At 32.0% G+C, this 16,712-nt stretch overlaps 1 protein-coding gene across 6 annotated transcripts in view; it reads right to left on the bottom strand.

The window, feature by feature from the left end:
• Positions 1–16,712, bottom strand: part of GRIA4 (glutamate ionotropic receptor AMPA type subunit 4) — a 516,976-nt gene that overhangs the window by 103,043 nt on the left and 397,221 nt on the right. For all 6 annotated transcript variants that reach the window (XM_074216584.1, XM_074216582.1, XM_074216585.1 and 3 more), the window contains one exon: positions 4,918–4,971. In XM_074216584.1, the coding sequence (XP_074072685.1) occupies positions 4,918–4,971 (54 nt within the window). The remainder of the gene's footprint in view (positions 1–4,917; positions 4,972–16,712) is intronic.

Genomic DNA, 16,712 nt, shown 5'->3' with positions numbered 1-16,712 from the left:
GCTTTGAAAGTTTTTTGATTCAAATGCCATCTATTATAGTTTATACCTTTATAGTAGCTGTTGGATCTCCAGGTCCAGGGATTTGTACAATGCATCACTTAGTTGCCCTTTAATAGTTCATTTCTAAGGAAAATTTATGGAGAGAAAATCTTCAAAGAGATGGTAAGGGGAGAAAAAACATATTCTAGGGCATATAAAGAATTGGGGGGATGTGTAACTGCTATTTGCTCATTTCTCCTTAAATGTAATGGAGATATCATGAGATGTAGAGTCCAAGATTTCCAAGGACAGAAGGGTTCCAAAAACCCCTTCTTTTTATAGAATATCTAGGTCTACCCTGAAGTTTTATAGAATATCTAAATTTGGATTTCAGAAGGCCTGACCTTTACTAATTGTGTGATTCAGGGCAAGTCACTTCACATCTCTGAGTCTCAATTTCTTCATCTGTAAAATGGGTATAATAATATCTACTTCATTGAATTTTTATAGTTTGAATTATATAATTTATATTCAGTACTTTGCAATTTAAGTAGTTAAATATATTTTCTGAAAATTTTATATTGTTATGAATTTGATAAGCACATCAGCTATTCTTTCCATTATTATTTAAAATGTCTTATTTTTCATTTACTCATTTGGGGAAAGAGGCTGTTATAAGAATTTGTAGGACCTCTAAGATCCTGATGACTATAATTGTGTCTACATAATCTGATTCAGACATTTATTGTTGTTTAATTGTGTTAGTCTCTTTGTGATCCCATTTGGGGTTTTCTTGACAGAGATGCTAGAGCTGTTTGCCATTTCTTTCTCCCATTCATTTTACAGATGAGGAAACTGAGGCAAACAGATTAATTGATTTGTTCATGATCACACAACTAAGAGTTTGAAACCAGAATTCAACTCAGGTGTTCCTAACTCCAGACCTGGCACTCTATTCATTGTGCCAATTTGCTGCTCTGATTCAGACATTACTTCTCTTCTATTCCCTAATCCAGGTTCACATATAAGGTAAATCTTAAATAAAAAGCAAACTGTCATAGATAAACTAGAAATCATGATAGGATTGATTGAGAAGGGCAATTTTTTATGTTTTTGTCTCTTAGCATTTCTTTGAAGATTTTCTCTCAATAAAATGTCCTTAGGCATGGACTGTTAGAGGGTAGGTAGGTGGGGTACTGCATAGAACTCTGGCTTTGTAGTCAGGAAGAGAGGTCAAATCTAGCCTCAGAAACTTATCAATTTTGTTATCCTGGGAAAATTGCAACCTTGTTTGCCTCAGTTTTCTCATCTGTAAAATGAGCTGGGCAAGGTAATAACAAACCACTTCAGTATTTCTATCAAGAAAATCCCAAATGGAATCACATAGACTTGAACGTAACTAAAATAACTGAACAACAAACAAGAGTAAGAACAAATTTCTTCCATTACTTTGTTTTGATGTTAATTTGCAAGTAGAAGAATTAGGGAATCTAATTAGATAGTAGGAACCTAAATACTACATTGATATAAAGAGAAAAAAATAGAGACCTAAAAAGAATTTTTATTGTAGGACTCTTTCCTGCACGAAATTATGGTGGACATGGATAAGACACTGTGGATAGGCAACAATGGATGAGTTGCTATTTAGATCATTAGAAGACATTCAAATCTATGACACTACAGATCCATACAGTTCTTGCTTTATACAAATAAGTTAGATCATTATGTAAAGCAATTTTTACATAATGGGAATTTGCCTGTGGACTTGGGGAAGAAGGAGAAGGAGGGAGGCAGGCAGAAAGGGAGTCAAGTGCCCATAGATGTAGAGGGCCAGAATATGATTCATGGATTCATGGGGGCTGGGGACAGAGAAACAAGAGCTGGAGGAGGAACATTAAGATACAGCCATTTTATGACATTCAGTTTTCATTTTTTTCAATGTCTTTTGACTGTTTTCTTTTTTAAAAAATAATTGTATTTCAAATTATATATAAAGATAGTTTTCAAAATTCATCCCCCCCCAAGATCAGTCACATTAGGGTTGAACAAGGACACAAACAGGAGAGGAAGGCTGACAACATATAGGAGCCGGATAAAGTAGAATCCAGTATATACTGATGAAAGGCAGACATGGACAAATAGGTGGCGTGGGGCAAAGTTTATTTTCTCAATAAAAGATCTCAAATAAAATCTCCAGTTTGGGGCAATCAGGAGGACAGTATGGTCTCTGTGGATCTATCCTTTGCTTTAACTTGAAATTTTTTTTCAGTTTAAATATTTTGGTTGAAGTTTGGTTGCAGCCTGAAAAACACCTGGTTGAGGTGCAGAAATAAAGTGAGTACAATAAAATACTGTATAGTAAAGTTAGCATAGGGTGCGTTCTTTTGGGATGTGTATTTTTTCATAATTCTTTATATAAAGATAAATGTATGTAAAAAATTACATAAGGTAAGAACTGTCTGTGTAAGTTTTTTTGGGGGAATAAGAAGTACTTGGAACTGAATATCTCACATTCATTTACAAAGCTCTTTATATTAGCTTATTTGACCCTTATCACAGTTCTGTAAAGTAGGTACTAAAGGCACAATTATCCCTGTTGTAAATGTAGGACATATTTTAGTGTTAACTAGCTTAACATTCACTTATACTGGCAAGTCCCCAGAGTGTGTTTGGCTACTTCTTCTTTCAAGGTTCTAGAATACTCTGAGGAGTTAAGATTTTTGTTTGTTTATTTTGGTTTTTAGTATTAAAATTTATGGCTATCACCTAATGTTTTCTTCCTTATGATTATCATCTGATATTAATTAGCCAACTAGACAATTAACTTTTAGAAAGGAGAGCTTTCTAAGGTGGTGTAATTATTACAGTTAGTTAGTTCAGTCTCCCACCAACATCCCAGGTCTAAAATGGACTCTTCTACAAGTATATAGATAATTTAGGGAAGTGTGAGTTCAAGTTTAGAGAATACATGGGTCAAGGAGTAGCTCACAGCTATTAGTCTCTGGAAGTCACTTTCTTCTTTGTGGGTTATGAAAGGAATTTTCCTGAGTTACTGTACAGTTTTTTTCCCTGCTGAGATTCTTATGGAGATTTCACTCTTTCTTTCTTCAACATGTCTAATTTTTCCTCACTCATCTTTCAGACACTGTTGCCAGTTATAGCAAATCCAAAAACACTGTTTAGTTGTTAAAAAAAATTCTAAAATACTCTGGCCCTCTGAAGTTTACAGGGTCTTTCTCTGATCAAATAGTATGGAACAAGAAGCCAAATTATTCTCCTTATCCCCAAGCAATTCTTTTCAAGAGTTTCAGTGAAAAGCATCTGTGAATTTTTAGATACTTAAATATTCACATCTAAACTAGCTTGCTGCTTTGAAACAATCCCCAAAGCATTTGACTAGGTCTCCTCAACCTTGGAAAATATTACCTGTGCAAAGGGCAGTTAGGTAGATAAAATGCCAGACCTAGAGTCAGGAAGACTCATTGAATTGTAATCTGGCTTCAAACACTTACTAGTTCTGTGATCCTGGGAAAGTCACTTAACCCTGTTGGCCTCAGTTTCCTCATTTGAAAAGTGATCTGGAGAAAGAATTGGCAAACCATTCCTGTATCTTTGCCAAGAAAATACCAAAGAGGGTTGTAAAATATTGACCACTCCTGATGGAACTCTAAAACAACAAAATCTGTACAAAATCACTGCAATTCATTAAATGACTTTCAAAGACTTAAAATGAGCAAAACCTTTTCAGATGTGGTCCACCACCTTTGCCTGACTGGTGAAGATATTATAGATATAGCATCTATAGATATAATTATCTTATTAGTTGTTATAGATATAGTATCTTATTAATAGGGTGGAGTGATTGATGATTTCTTTGACTGATTCACCTGCCCTTTTATATAAATCAAATTCAGGCTTAATGAGGAGAAATAACTTGACCGTGATCACACAGATAGTAAGTGAGGAATTTGTATTCAATTTTTCCTGACTACTCTTCTAGTATTCTATCCACTATATATTTCTGCCTCTTTCTCCCAAACTTAAATACTTAATCAAGTTATCTAAAGGTTAATTAATCCCTTTGGGGATTAATTAATTAGCAAGTATTTATTAAAAATTGACTATATACTAGATACCAAGCAGAAAAAATATAAAGAATGAAGCAATATCCACTCTGAAGAAATTCTTGAACAAATATTTGGAGAGGGAGAAGAAACAAAGAAAAGAAGGCAAGTCTAGATGTTTTCAGGGTAAACTAATTTATATGTCATTAAATGTAAATCCATTATCTGTTATGTGCTACTTTTTCCTAAAGTGAAAATTTAACAAGGAAAGATTTTCAAAATCTTCTAAGTATATTGTAAATATCTTTAAATAGAAAATGGGAGATTTCACAGTAAGTAATGTATTCATTTACTTTGACATTAAACAAATACTTATATGTTTAATTAAACATTAAGCAATTTCTCACAAATTTTGTTTTTCAGTAATCTTATATAAAGTACCTCCTTAAAATAAAATGGGACCTAAAATTGTAAAATGTTATTCTTTCTTCCAACCTATAATTTCAGCACTATTTTGGATTCCTAACAGCCCTTTAATGTTTCATAAATCTTAATTGAAAGACATGAGCTACCATTTAGAATGAAGACATTAGTTAGTTTGACAACTGATACCTTTAGTGAAACATTGTTTTATGATCATTGTTTTAAAATTTAATCATGATGCATTTCAATAAAATACATACCCCTATATGGTATGATTTTCTATTTAAAATACAATCATCATTCTTATAACAATTAAATGTCAACTATATCTTTTGCTTAAAAATTTGTTCATAAAATATTTTCTTAAAAATTATTTTCAGGCATGGCTAAAACAACTATAAAAATTTATCTTGTCAACTTTTTGCTAAAATAGTAAATAAAAAGTACTTACCAGGTTTGCAATTATATAATGGTAGCCCTTGACATGTTTTCCAACACTGACAATCTGTGAAAATATAAGTATTTAAGAAAAAATAACTTTTCTTTTATTTACTAGTTATCTTATAAATTATTAAGCTTGTTAGCATAATGTTATATATGTAATTAATAATGTCACATTATTAGCATAACACTTCTGCCATTATGCCAATTAACACTCATGATACATTATCATAAGGCTAATAATGGTACATTATTAAGAATACTTATTTCTCTTCCATCCAAATGTTTCTGTGGACATAGAATTGTAGAAATCACAGTGTAGAATGCTAAAATGCATAACCAGAACTGATTCTTTCATTTAAAATCATTTTAAAAATGGAAGGTAATTTTATGACAAGATGCTAATTCAACAAAAACAAGTTAAAAATGTGGGTACAATTTTATATAAAATAGACACATGCTTTTCCTTTAGAAATATATGAAAAAACATCCACCATTGACTGAAAAAAATTAGTTCTTTGTCTGAAGTGTGGAACAAGAAATAAAACCCTATAATTGGAGTCAGAAAAACTTGGATTCATATCTTTTTTTTCAGATATTTATTAGTTACACAATCCAAGGGAAATGAGATAACCTTTGCCTTGGTTTACCCAAATGAGGATAATAGCATCATTTTGCGTGAATTAAATAAAATAATTTATGTAAAGTGCATAATCCATCTGAAAGCTAAACTATTTTCATGCGTATTTAAGATGTTATTCCTGACTTTATAATGCAATATTTCTAAATGATTACTTCTAACTACAGGCTACAATCTATCTACCAGAGGCTGAGATTATTTCCTATCTGTACATGTTATTAGTAGTATTTTTGATATAAAGTCAAGAATAGTGGGAGAACAACACTTAAGGGGTTTTTCTCTCTCCATATCTACTATCCTAAGAATTACTCTTACATACTAATGGAAACCTCAGAAATGCTTCAAGGTATTAAAAGTTGAAATACTTAAAATAAGAAAAGTAAAGAAATCTTATAGATAAATTTTTATTATTTTGATTGTAGGGATTTCAATAATTTAATTTATAATTAACATATCAATATAAGCATTATACATTCCTATTTTTGTAAAGTTGATAATTATTTTATTGAAAATTTCAATCTTTAGTTAATAATATGCTGATTGTAATGGTAATGCCTTTTTCTAAGCCATTCTAAGTTAATGAATGATTCTTATTTGCTTTCTGAATAAAGACAGACTGTTTACTATTCACTATATTTCAATTATAGCATACTTTTCTGACAATTATTAATTCAAAATTAAAATTGTAATTTTTGATGAGCCATGATACTAAGACCATGGCAAATTCTAGAGAGTTCAAGATAATTTAAATTTTTTTTCTAATTACATGAAGTTAGTTTTCAACATTTTTATAGGATTTTGAGTTCCAAATTTTTCTCCCTCTATCCCCAAGATGGCAAGCAATCTGACACAGATCATAGGGTATACATGTGCAATGATATTAAATATATTTTCACATCAGCCTTGTTGTGAAAGAAATAGAAAAGGAGCAAAACTCACAAAGATAAAAAACAAAAACATAGTTAAACTAGTATGCTTCAATTTGCATTCAAAATTCACAGTTCTTTCTCTAGATGTGAATAGCATTTTCCATCCTAAGTCTTTTGGTATTATTTTGGATCATTGTGTTGCTAAGAAGAGCTAAGAACATCAAAGTTGATCATAATAATACAATGTTGCTGTTACTGTGTAGAATTTTCTCCTGGTTCTGCTCACTTCATATAGCATTAGTTTAAATAAGTTAAAGTTTTTAAAATAATAGTTTTAATGACTTATGAAATACTTTATACCTTATGATTATGGTTTTAATCATGAAATATCATAATGTACTAATAAACACAAAAAGGCAACAAGAAAAACAACTGAATACTCTTTAAATTAGATGTCCAGAATCTCCTAAAATCATTGTATTTAAGAACTAGAAGCAACACCAGGAAATATATGATTTAACTAATACCCCAAAATTGGACATTCTTGTACACTTTCATTGAAGAATCTCCTATCTCTCAAGGTAGTTCTTCTTCTTTGGTAATAGTTCTAATTATTAGAAAATTTGCAATTCCATCAAACTTGTATATTACTCTTTATAATGTCTACCCTCTGATCTTAGTTCTGTTTACTAGGACTAAATTGAGTAAATCTAATTCTTTTTTTCCCACTGTACCATGTTGGTCCCTTTGAATCTATGCCACACACACTCCAAAGGAAAATGGTTGAGTGAATTTACACCTATTCCATCTTGCTTCAGCTTCACAGAAGAACATAGTAGAAGACAGCTTTTTAATGGATTCTATTTTCCTGGATTTATTTCCCACCCAGAGGGGCCTACTTTTTTCATTAGTGAGACTGGATAAATTCCATGTTCTATAAGCATTAAGTGTGTGTGTGTGTGGGGGGGGAATAAGGGAAAAGGTCACTATCAAAGGGACATTTTAATGGAGACAAAACAGAAATCTTTGGAATTAAAGCTCCCAATATAGGCTTGGAGGTATAGGCATGGCCCACATTATGCACCTATAACATAAGGCTGGAAATGTTCCTTTTTGATTAATTTTTAAAGTAGAAATAACTGTGAGAAAGTTTTTTTTTACTTCTCTTCTTATAAATTTTATTACTTCATTTGATGAACTTATTGTTAAGAAGAAAAAAAACCTTAAAGAATGAAATAAATCAATGTTCTCATCGTTCTGGGGCAAGGTAATTTTTTAAAAAAAAATCTCATATTGGTTGAAGGCCAAGAAGAAAAAGGATGGCATCCAGGAGCAAAAAAGCAAGGGACTCAATATCTAATAGGGTTAAAAGAATAAAGAAGGAGGAAGAATTGAATCAATATTTTGTGAACTAAAACCTATTGTTCTTTGAAAAATGAATCATTTTTTCTTTTAATGAGTGTGTGAGTGGGAATACATTTTGAAATTACTTAAGTAAGAATATGGGAGGAAAAGTTAAGGAGGAATTTTAGACTCATGTTTATTTGACCTGGAGTCAAGAAGAAGAGAAAATGTAGAGTTTTTATTGTCTTTTTTTCATATCCCATCTGGAGGCCTGAATGAAAGAAGAAGAGAATTTGCAGGCAAAGGCCTTGAATGGAGTAGTGGAGATTCTTCCCAGGGAAAAGCCAAATAAAGTCAACAGCATTTAATTAAACATCCTTTATGTGCCAGACAATTTGCTATGGACTGAGGTTACCAAGAAAGACAAAAACAAACAAAAAAAAGAAACCTAGTCCCTGCTCTCATATTTTAATAGGGGATTATAGTAAGGAAAAATTAGAGAAAAGCAAAAACAGGGAAATATTAGGAATTAAGAGAGATTTGAGAAAAGACATTTTATAGAACAGAGGATTTTAGGATAGTCCTTAAGGAAGCCAAAAAAAGTCAGAAGGGAGAGATGATCAAGGAGAGAATTCCAGTTATGAGGTACAGTCAAAGAAAATGTTTGATGTCAGGAGCTGAAACTTTGTGTTCAAGGAATAGCAAAGAGGCCAATGTGGCTGGATTGCAAGGGATATAGTGAGGAGTAAGGTATAAGAAGTCTGGAACTATAGGAAAGGGGTAGATTAGGAAGGCTTTTAAAATCCAGAGGACTTTTTATTTGATATTAGAAGTACTAGAGAACTAGTAGAGTTTATTGAATATAGTAGTGGTATGATATGACAAGAATTTTTTTGAATTCTATTTATTTAAGACAATGGGGTTAAGAGTGACTTGCTAAAGGTCACATAGCTAGGCAATTATTAAGTGTCTGAAGTCAAATTTGAACTCAAGTCCTCCTGACTCCAGGGCTGGTGCTCTATGCACAACAAGAATTTTTTTTTTTAGATTTTTGCAAGGCAAATGGGGTTAAGTGGCTTGCCCAAGGCCACACAGCTAGGTAATTATTAAATGTGTGAGACCGGATTTGAACCCAGGTACTCCTGACTCCAAGGCCGGTGCTTTATCCACTACGCCACCTAGCTGCCCCAACACAACAAGAATTTTTAAAACATTAAATTGATAGCTGTGTAGATGATGGACTAGCATAGAGACTTGAAGTAGAAAGACTAATCAGAAGACTATTACAATAGTCCAGATGGGGAGTTGATGAGGGTCTTCACCATGGTGGTGGGCAGAGGAGAGAAGATATATATTTTTTGTTTTTAAGGGTGGAATTGACAGAATTTGGTAAATGTTTGGATGTTGGGGGGGAGTAAGTCAATGAAAAGCATAGTATGACATAGTTTGTAAGACTGGTTGACTGGGAGTATAGACTTACTTTTAGTATAATATGGAAGTCAGGAAGATAGAAAGGTTTAGTTTTTGGAGGGTGGGAGAGATAATGAGTTCACTTTTGAACAAGTTGAATTTAAGATTGTTTTGGACATCAATTCAATATGGCATTTGGAACTGTGAAACCATAGCTTAAGAGTTGTTCAATTCTTCATGACCTAATTTGGGTTTGTTTGTTTTTTGGCAACCATACCAGAATGGTTTGCCACTTCCTTCTCCAGATCATTTTACAAATGAAGAAATTGAGGCAAAAGGAGTTAAGTAATTTACTTAGGGCCATACTTAGTTTTCTGAGTCTAGATTTGAAGCTTAGTGGTCCTGACTCCAGTCCCAGTACCCTATCCACTGCATCACCTAGCTGCCTTTCCACCATCTGTAGTAACAAATTATATGCTTGTTTTTTTAAAAACAAGCATATAATTAAAATTAAAAAAGTTTAATTGTATACTAATCAATTTGAGGGTAGGTATAGCTCTTAAACACATCTATATTTCCTTACTTAAAATGGTGTCTTCCACATGAAAGATGATGCAAATATTGAGGACTGAATGTTGAATATTATCAGTTCACTATACTGTAGCTTCTATGTGACTACATCCAATTTGACTTTAATAAAAAAAGTCATTTTAAAATTTAAACCCTTGGAAATGTTAAAACTGAGTGAAATCCATGGTTATTCTGTACAGTCTCTCCTCATAAAAAATTGGTAACAGCTCTATATTGTCAGCAATAGAATTATGGTAAAGTAAGCCTTCTATAATAAATTGTCAATGGGTGAAGAGTTATAAAAGATAAAGAATTGAATAGAGCAGAAATACTGTCAGAAAAGGCAAAATATAAAACTGAAAAAATTCTATATTTGAAGTAATAATAAACCCTTCCACATATCCATTCAAAACCCATTAGTCCATCAAAAAAATAGTCTCATTAAGAAAAAAATCCTGTCCCTCAGTTCACCCTTAACAAATGCTCAAGAATTCGAGCATTTGAAATTGAGCCCCAGAAGGACTCAAATCTGTAGATTTACTTCCTATTGTGTTAAATTCTGAGATTACCATCGCTGCTGAACCAGGAAGCTTGTAGGAGTAATAATGAGGTAGCGAAGAATCAGGTACAGAGCACTGAATATGGAGTCAGAAAGTCTTAGAACACTCTAAATTCACAATCTAGTTTGGACACTAGTACTGTCTATATGATTGAGCAAATCACTTAATTACTCTGTGGGTTGGTTTCCTCTTTTGTAAAATGAAATCTGTTGTTCTCTCAGGTTCTTTTCATTTGAAAATGTATGATCCTATGATACTATAAAACTGAATAGACTGTCAGTTGTTTTCCCTTATTTTTCTTTGTCCCAAGAGAAGATTTAATGTAAAGAAAAAGACATGAATGAAATGTATTTTTCTGAGAAAAAATTATTTTCAGTAAGTGATGACAGTAATTATATTTCAGATATTATTCTTCCCTGAATCAGTATTAACCAGACTAAATTAGTATTAACATAAAATACCAGTGTGGAATAGGGTTATAATTGTCAAAATTCTTTTTCTCTTTTCTTCTGTACTCACAAAGAACTAGTTCAAAAATTTATGATTTGATTTACAAAGGTATTCCCCTCCACTGATGCAAATTACAATAATGTTACATGATTTGTAGGACTTTATTTACTTTTTTAAGCTAGATCTGTGATTTCATTGGTAAAAGATGATTCCAGTAAGTAAATTCTATCAGTGATGATTAGCAACTAATTTGCATCTTAGAATTTTAAAGAGAGCTAGGGACATAAGAAATTTAACCTCTCCAGAATCAGGGGGCTATTGGGTGTCAAAGATAGGTTTTCCTTGTTTTGATGTCAACTCTGTATCTACTATGCAATGTTGTTTCTGAAATAGGGGAAAATCTTGAGATGAAAGAATTTAACTCAAAATATTAAGCTCACATTATAAAGTAGAAAAAGATTGAAATTAAATTACTTTTTTCTTTTTAAAATTTAGTTATTATCACTAGTGTTTATTATCTTTTCCTCTCACCACCAATCCCACAACTTAAAAAAAGAAAATTCTCATAGTAGTACAGTAGTACCTTAAAACAAATTTCCATACTGCCTATGTCCAAAAATGTATAGTTCATTCTACACTTTAAGTGCAAAAGGTGGGTGACTTTTCATTTTCAGTCTTTTGAGCTTTCAGTTTTTTGAATTGATCAGAATTCTAAAGTCTTTAAAAGTTGTTTTTCTCTATAATGTTTCAGTATAGATTATTTTACTAATTCATTCATGTTGCATCAGTTCATAGATTTTTTGCAATTCCCTCTGAAACTCTTTTGCATCATTTTTTCTGACAGATTAATATTCCATTAAATTCATATGCTACTCCCCAATAGGTAGCACTCTTATTCTCTAATTTTTGGCTATGTGAAAATAAATGCTATAAATTTGTTTGTGCATATGGATTTTTTTCCTCTATCTTTGTTTAATCTGCTTTATCCAGATGAAGACAAAGCTACCGGGAGTAATTGGGTGCAAGAATTATTTTCGACTTCAAGAGTTATTGTGCTTCAAAATTTTATCACCTTTTGGCTAAATAAGAGATGAGTGTCTTAAACAGGAAGCATATAATAAGTCTTTGTGTTAATGCTTTCAGCTAATTGTGGGACAATTAGAATATGAGCTGGAGATCAGAACTTTTACTTTGCCTTCTTAGTATTTAGCACAATGCCTATTATCTAAGTGGGTGCTTAATAAATATTTATTGACAAATTGACTTGTTAGAGTTAGTGTTTTTTTCAGGCAAATTTCTGAACTTTAGAAAAATCTCATTTAGGTCCCAAAAAAGCACTAGCTAGAAATACAATTTAAAACTCATGATTTAAACATTTTTTTTGGTTTCTATGAATCATTTTTTCAGATGATTCTGTAAAACTTAAGAGCCCATGGAAGTTGTTTATTGTTTTCCTGATATAAAAATAAATTTTGAATTGAAAGAATCATTTCTTCTATGTTAATAATTGGTGCTATTACATTGTAGCAATAGTTTTATCAACTCATCAGGAAATATATTTCACTATTTGCATTATTTTTGTTGAAACAGGTAAAATATTGATACAAAATATATTTAATTCATTATACTAGGTCCACATTACAAGTAAAGATGGTAAAGTTATTTATTTATCAATTTGCTTCATATAAAAACAATGTCTTGGGTGAGAAATTGGTTACAAAAAACAATTAGCACTTTTTCCCCAGAGATAAAGGAATATGAGTGCTGAGGATTTTAATCTTTTTTTCTTCCTCCTGGAAGAAAGACAGGATATAATTCAACAAAGGAAAATCAAATATTCCTGTGGGAAAGAATTCTGTTGTGTCAGGTCAGGAAGGAAAATACAAAATACACTAACTTTACATGTTCACAATGAAAATGATGCATTTATCCAAACAATAATAAGATAATGGTTAACTTAACTAATTATTTTTTATAAAGCTATCCCTACTACTAATCAAATAATGTATTAAAAAGATAATATCAAGCAAACATTCAGACTCTTTAAGAACATGAAAATACTAGCAATCTATATTAATAATAAGAGTTGATATTTAAATTGTGCTTTAAGTTTTTAGTATACTTTATATCATTAGAAATTTGATCCTTTTAGTAATCTGTTGATATTACTATTACATCTGATGCATATGGATATCAAGGTCCTCAGTATTATATCCAATGTGGCATGGTTAAAGGTAAAGTAGCAAAAATATAAACTAATCCATAATCAAGAAAAACCATTCCTTCTGATCCTTATGATTCCTTTGACATCATTTGCGGGTTAAGGTTATAAATAGATATTGAGACAAAGTAAATAAACCATAATCATAAACAACACCTTCTTCCATTAGTTATGTGTGCGCCAAATCTCTGACGTCAAGTAATATCAAACAAGTGAACTTCGTCACTTAGATCAGGCTGCTTGGGTAGCTGCTTTTATTTTGTTTACAAAGTGGGGAAGAGTAAGCATCAAAATCCCATTATAGTTATCATGGAGCAATGATAGTAATGGAAGTATGGGCCAGTTGTGAACATTAATTCATCCAAAGAAAATTAAAAGTGCTTTGTCAGTGAACAAGGAAAGTTCATGCAAGCTAGGAGGTATCAGTCATACAAAATAAAGTATTGAAACATGAGCTAAGAAATCATGTGAAGAAAATAGAAACCAATTCAGTACAATAAAGACAGGTGTTACTGACAAAAGAATTGATAGTCTTCAGGTCCCCATTGCTTGCCCTTGGAGATTAAGATCTTTTAAACTGAACTTGAAGTAGACTGCCAAACTTTTGCCCTAAAGGGAAAGCTGAGAGAGACCTTAGAGGTCATATAATCTTAGCATCTTGATTTGTAAGGGACCTTAGAGGTCATATAGCATTAACAAATGATGGAGTTCAGATGGTTATATTTTGTTAATAACAAATCTGACAAGAATTAAAAAAAGAAGGAAAAAACTCACAAGGCAAAAATTTCATAACCTGTTTAAGAAATTGGGATCTTGAAAAAGCAACCATGATAGGACTTTCAAATGCCAGAAAGAAATATGTCAATTCAGAGATAGTCAGAACATTTCCATGTGCTTCTGTACACTATTCTGGTTTATAAAATACTGAAGGTTGGGGGCAGCTAGGTGGCGTAGTGGATAAAGCACTGGCCTTGGAGTCAGGAGTATCCGGGTTCAAATCCGGTCTCAGACACTTAATAATTACCTAGCTGTGTGGCCTTGGGCAAGCCACTTAACCCCATTTGCCTTGCAAAAACCTAAAAAAAAATACTGAGGGTTCTTTCATGTAAGAGGTGCTGTCTTTTATTTCAAATATTATTATTAAACTATGACAAGGTAATGATCTACCCCTTTATATGGAACACTGTCTCACAGCCAAAGACAAGGTGTAGTACACTTGTGTAGAAGTGATTCTATACTACCTTTTAATTTAATATTATAACTCAATGAAAAAGCTAATTTAGTTATGTAAATGCACAGAAAAAACAAATGGGTCTCTGGGGAGGTACTATCTCTAGGCATCATATAAATGCTGATGTCAGTAGATAGTAAATAATCATAATGATGATTCTGGTAATTACCACATGCATTTATTTTTAGAGGGCTTTTGAAGCCATTCCCCAATTGATGGTCATTCCATCAATTTACAATTCTTTGTCACTACAAACAGAACTGCTATGGTTATTTTTGTACGTGTGGGATTTTTAGCCTTTTTCATGATCTCTGCAGGATACAGGTCCAATAGTGATATTGCTGGATCAAAGGATATGCTTATTTTTATTGTCCTTTGGGTATAATTCCAAATTGCTCTCCAGAATGACTGGATCAGTTCACAGCTCCATCAACAATGCATTAGTGTCCCAGATTTCTCACATCCCCTCCAACATTGATCATTTACCTTTCTGGTCATATTGGGCAATCTGAGAGGTGTGAGGTGATACCTTAGAGATGTTTAAAATTGCATTAATCAATAATCTCATTTACATTATTATACTCATTGTATATACTGTCTTCCTGGTTTTTTTTATTTCATCAACATCAGTCTATGGCTTCAGGTTTTCTCATCTTTTCTGTATTCCTCATTTTTTACAGAGAGCCCATTTTATTGCATTCAGATGACACCAATTCATTAGCTAGTCCACAATGAATGGCACCCACTTTGATTCTTTGCCACCACAAAACTACTGCTATGGTTATTTTTGGACAATGTTAATTTGATTACCCTAAGATTTATACTATGGACAGATCTGAGAACTGAGTATCTGGAGTTGAGAAATGAATAAGATCTAGTTCCTTCTGTCAGAAGAGGCTGGTGAACTCTAAACATAAGTAATTCTAATAAAAGGAAACTAAACTCTCAAAATGTTAATTTCCAAAATTTCAAATCATTTTACTACATTTGTAAAGTAAAAGGTATATTTGCTTCTTTGGACAAAAATCTCACATCTAGAGTATCAAGAATTAAATCAATGATCATGTATGATACTTCTGAATCTTTTATCATTTGTCCACCATAGTTATTGGAATCACAAGTGCTGTATAGGACTAAGAACCATTTTATATTATAATTAGTTTCATAGATTCCTTGTTCAATGAATTTATCACCCTTTGGCCAGGCTACTGTTAAAAGTTTTGGGGCAGCATTGATTCAAGAAATTATTATTAGACATACAATATATCATATTCACAGGCTTTGATGATACAAAAATAATCAAAAACAATCCTTTACATTTCACTCAGTGAGGAGTTTCTGTCACCAAAACTTAAGGAAGTCATAGATAATCTAAAGTGTGACACAGAGGGGTTTTTTTTTTTTTTTAACAGAGGCTCTTCTTAGAGAAGCCAAAGGTGATGGAAATAGTAGAGTTTCATGGGCACACAAAGGGACATAGATACATAGTTTCATAGGACCCTGGTTCATGTTGTATTTCAGTTCCTGGTAGGAGTATAAGGAAAAAAAATCTTCTGGAAGATGGTGAATTATTGAACAAAATACAGAAAATACAGTAGAAAAATGTTAACAAAGAACTTTATCAGATCCTTCAAAATAAATGAATATTCACTTTGGCACTCAATGACTTCAATGTAAAGATAGATATAACTTAAGAAAGTAAAATTATGTTAAAATATAGTTCAAGATTGGATATGAAAGAGACTAGAGGTGTAGGATAATCAGAAGTCTCATATATCATAAATATTTTAAAAATATTTGAAAGACACTGAATATGATCAATCTTGGACATCATCATAAACATAAATGACTATATTTTAATATCCAGGAAGCAGCTACTAATATAGGAATCATTCTTGGGTCAATCATCTTTGAGTAGTATATAATGTATTTCTATAGAATTGTTTACTTGTTGTCACTCCCTTTAGACTGTGTAAGCAACTTGAGAGAAAAAAACGCTGTCTTTTATATTTCTTTGCATTTCAACATTTAGTGTAGTGCCCGGTACAAGTAGGAATTAATATATGTTTAATGACTGAGTGACAAGTTAGAGCAAACATGAAAATCAATATCAAGTTATATAAAAGGATGGGATTGAAAAACAGGCACCATATACAATTACAGCAGCTCAAATCTGAGCTATTCAAGGAAATTGTGTGTGTAGAAAAATGGTTAAAAACATGTTGAAGTCATTGACTTTATCACAACATCAGACGAAGATTTAACACATGTAAAGCAGTTATCACCTTGAGGAAGTTAATTTGGTAAGCTAGCAAATGATTTCTTTTACTGACCAATGAAGAATCAAATAAATTAGTTTAGAGTAAAAATTTATTAGTAAGAAGGAGAAAGGAGATCATAAAGAGAATTGCTTCCAAAAATGTGAAAAAGTATTTGAGGGGAAAGTGAGTCTATAGAAGGGTTTTTGTGAGATCCCAATGAACCAGATTATTCCAAGAGCATGTAGGAAT

The sequence above is a fragment of the Macrotis lagotis genome, chromosome 1 (assembly GCF_037893015.1).
Source record: "Macrotis lagotis isolate mMagLag1 chromosome 1, bilby.v1.9.chrom.fasta, whole genome shotgun sequence".
NCBI lineage: Eukaryota > Metazoa > Chordata > Mammalia > Peramelemorphia > Peramelidae > Macrotis > Macrotis lagotis.
The sequence above is the reverse complement of the archived record's forward strand: the minus strand, read 5'-3'. Positions and strand labels throughout refer to the sequence as shown.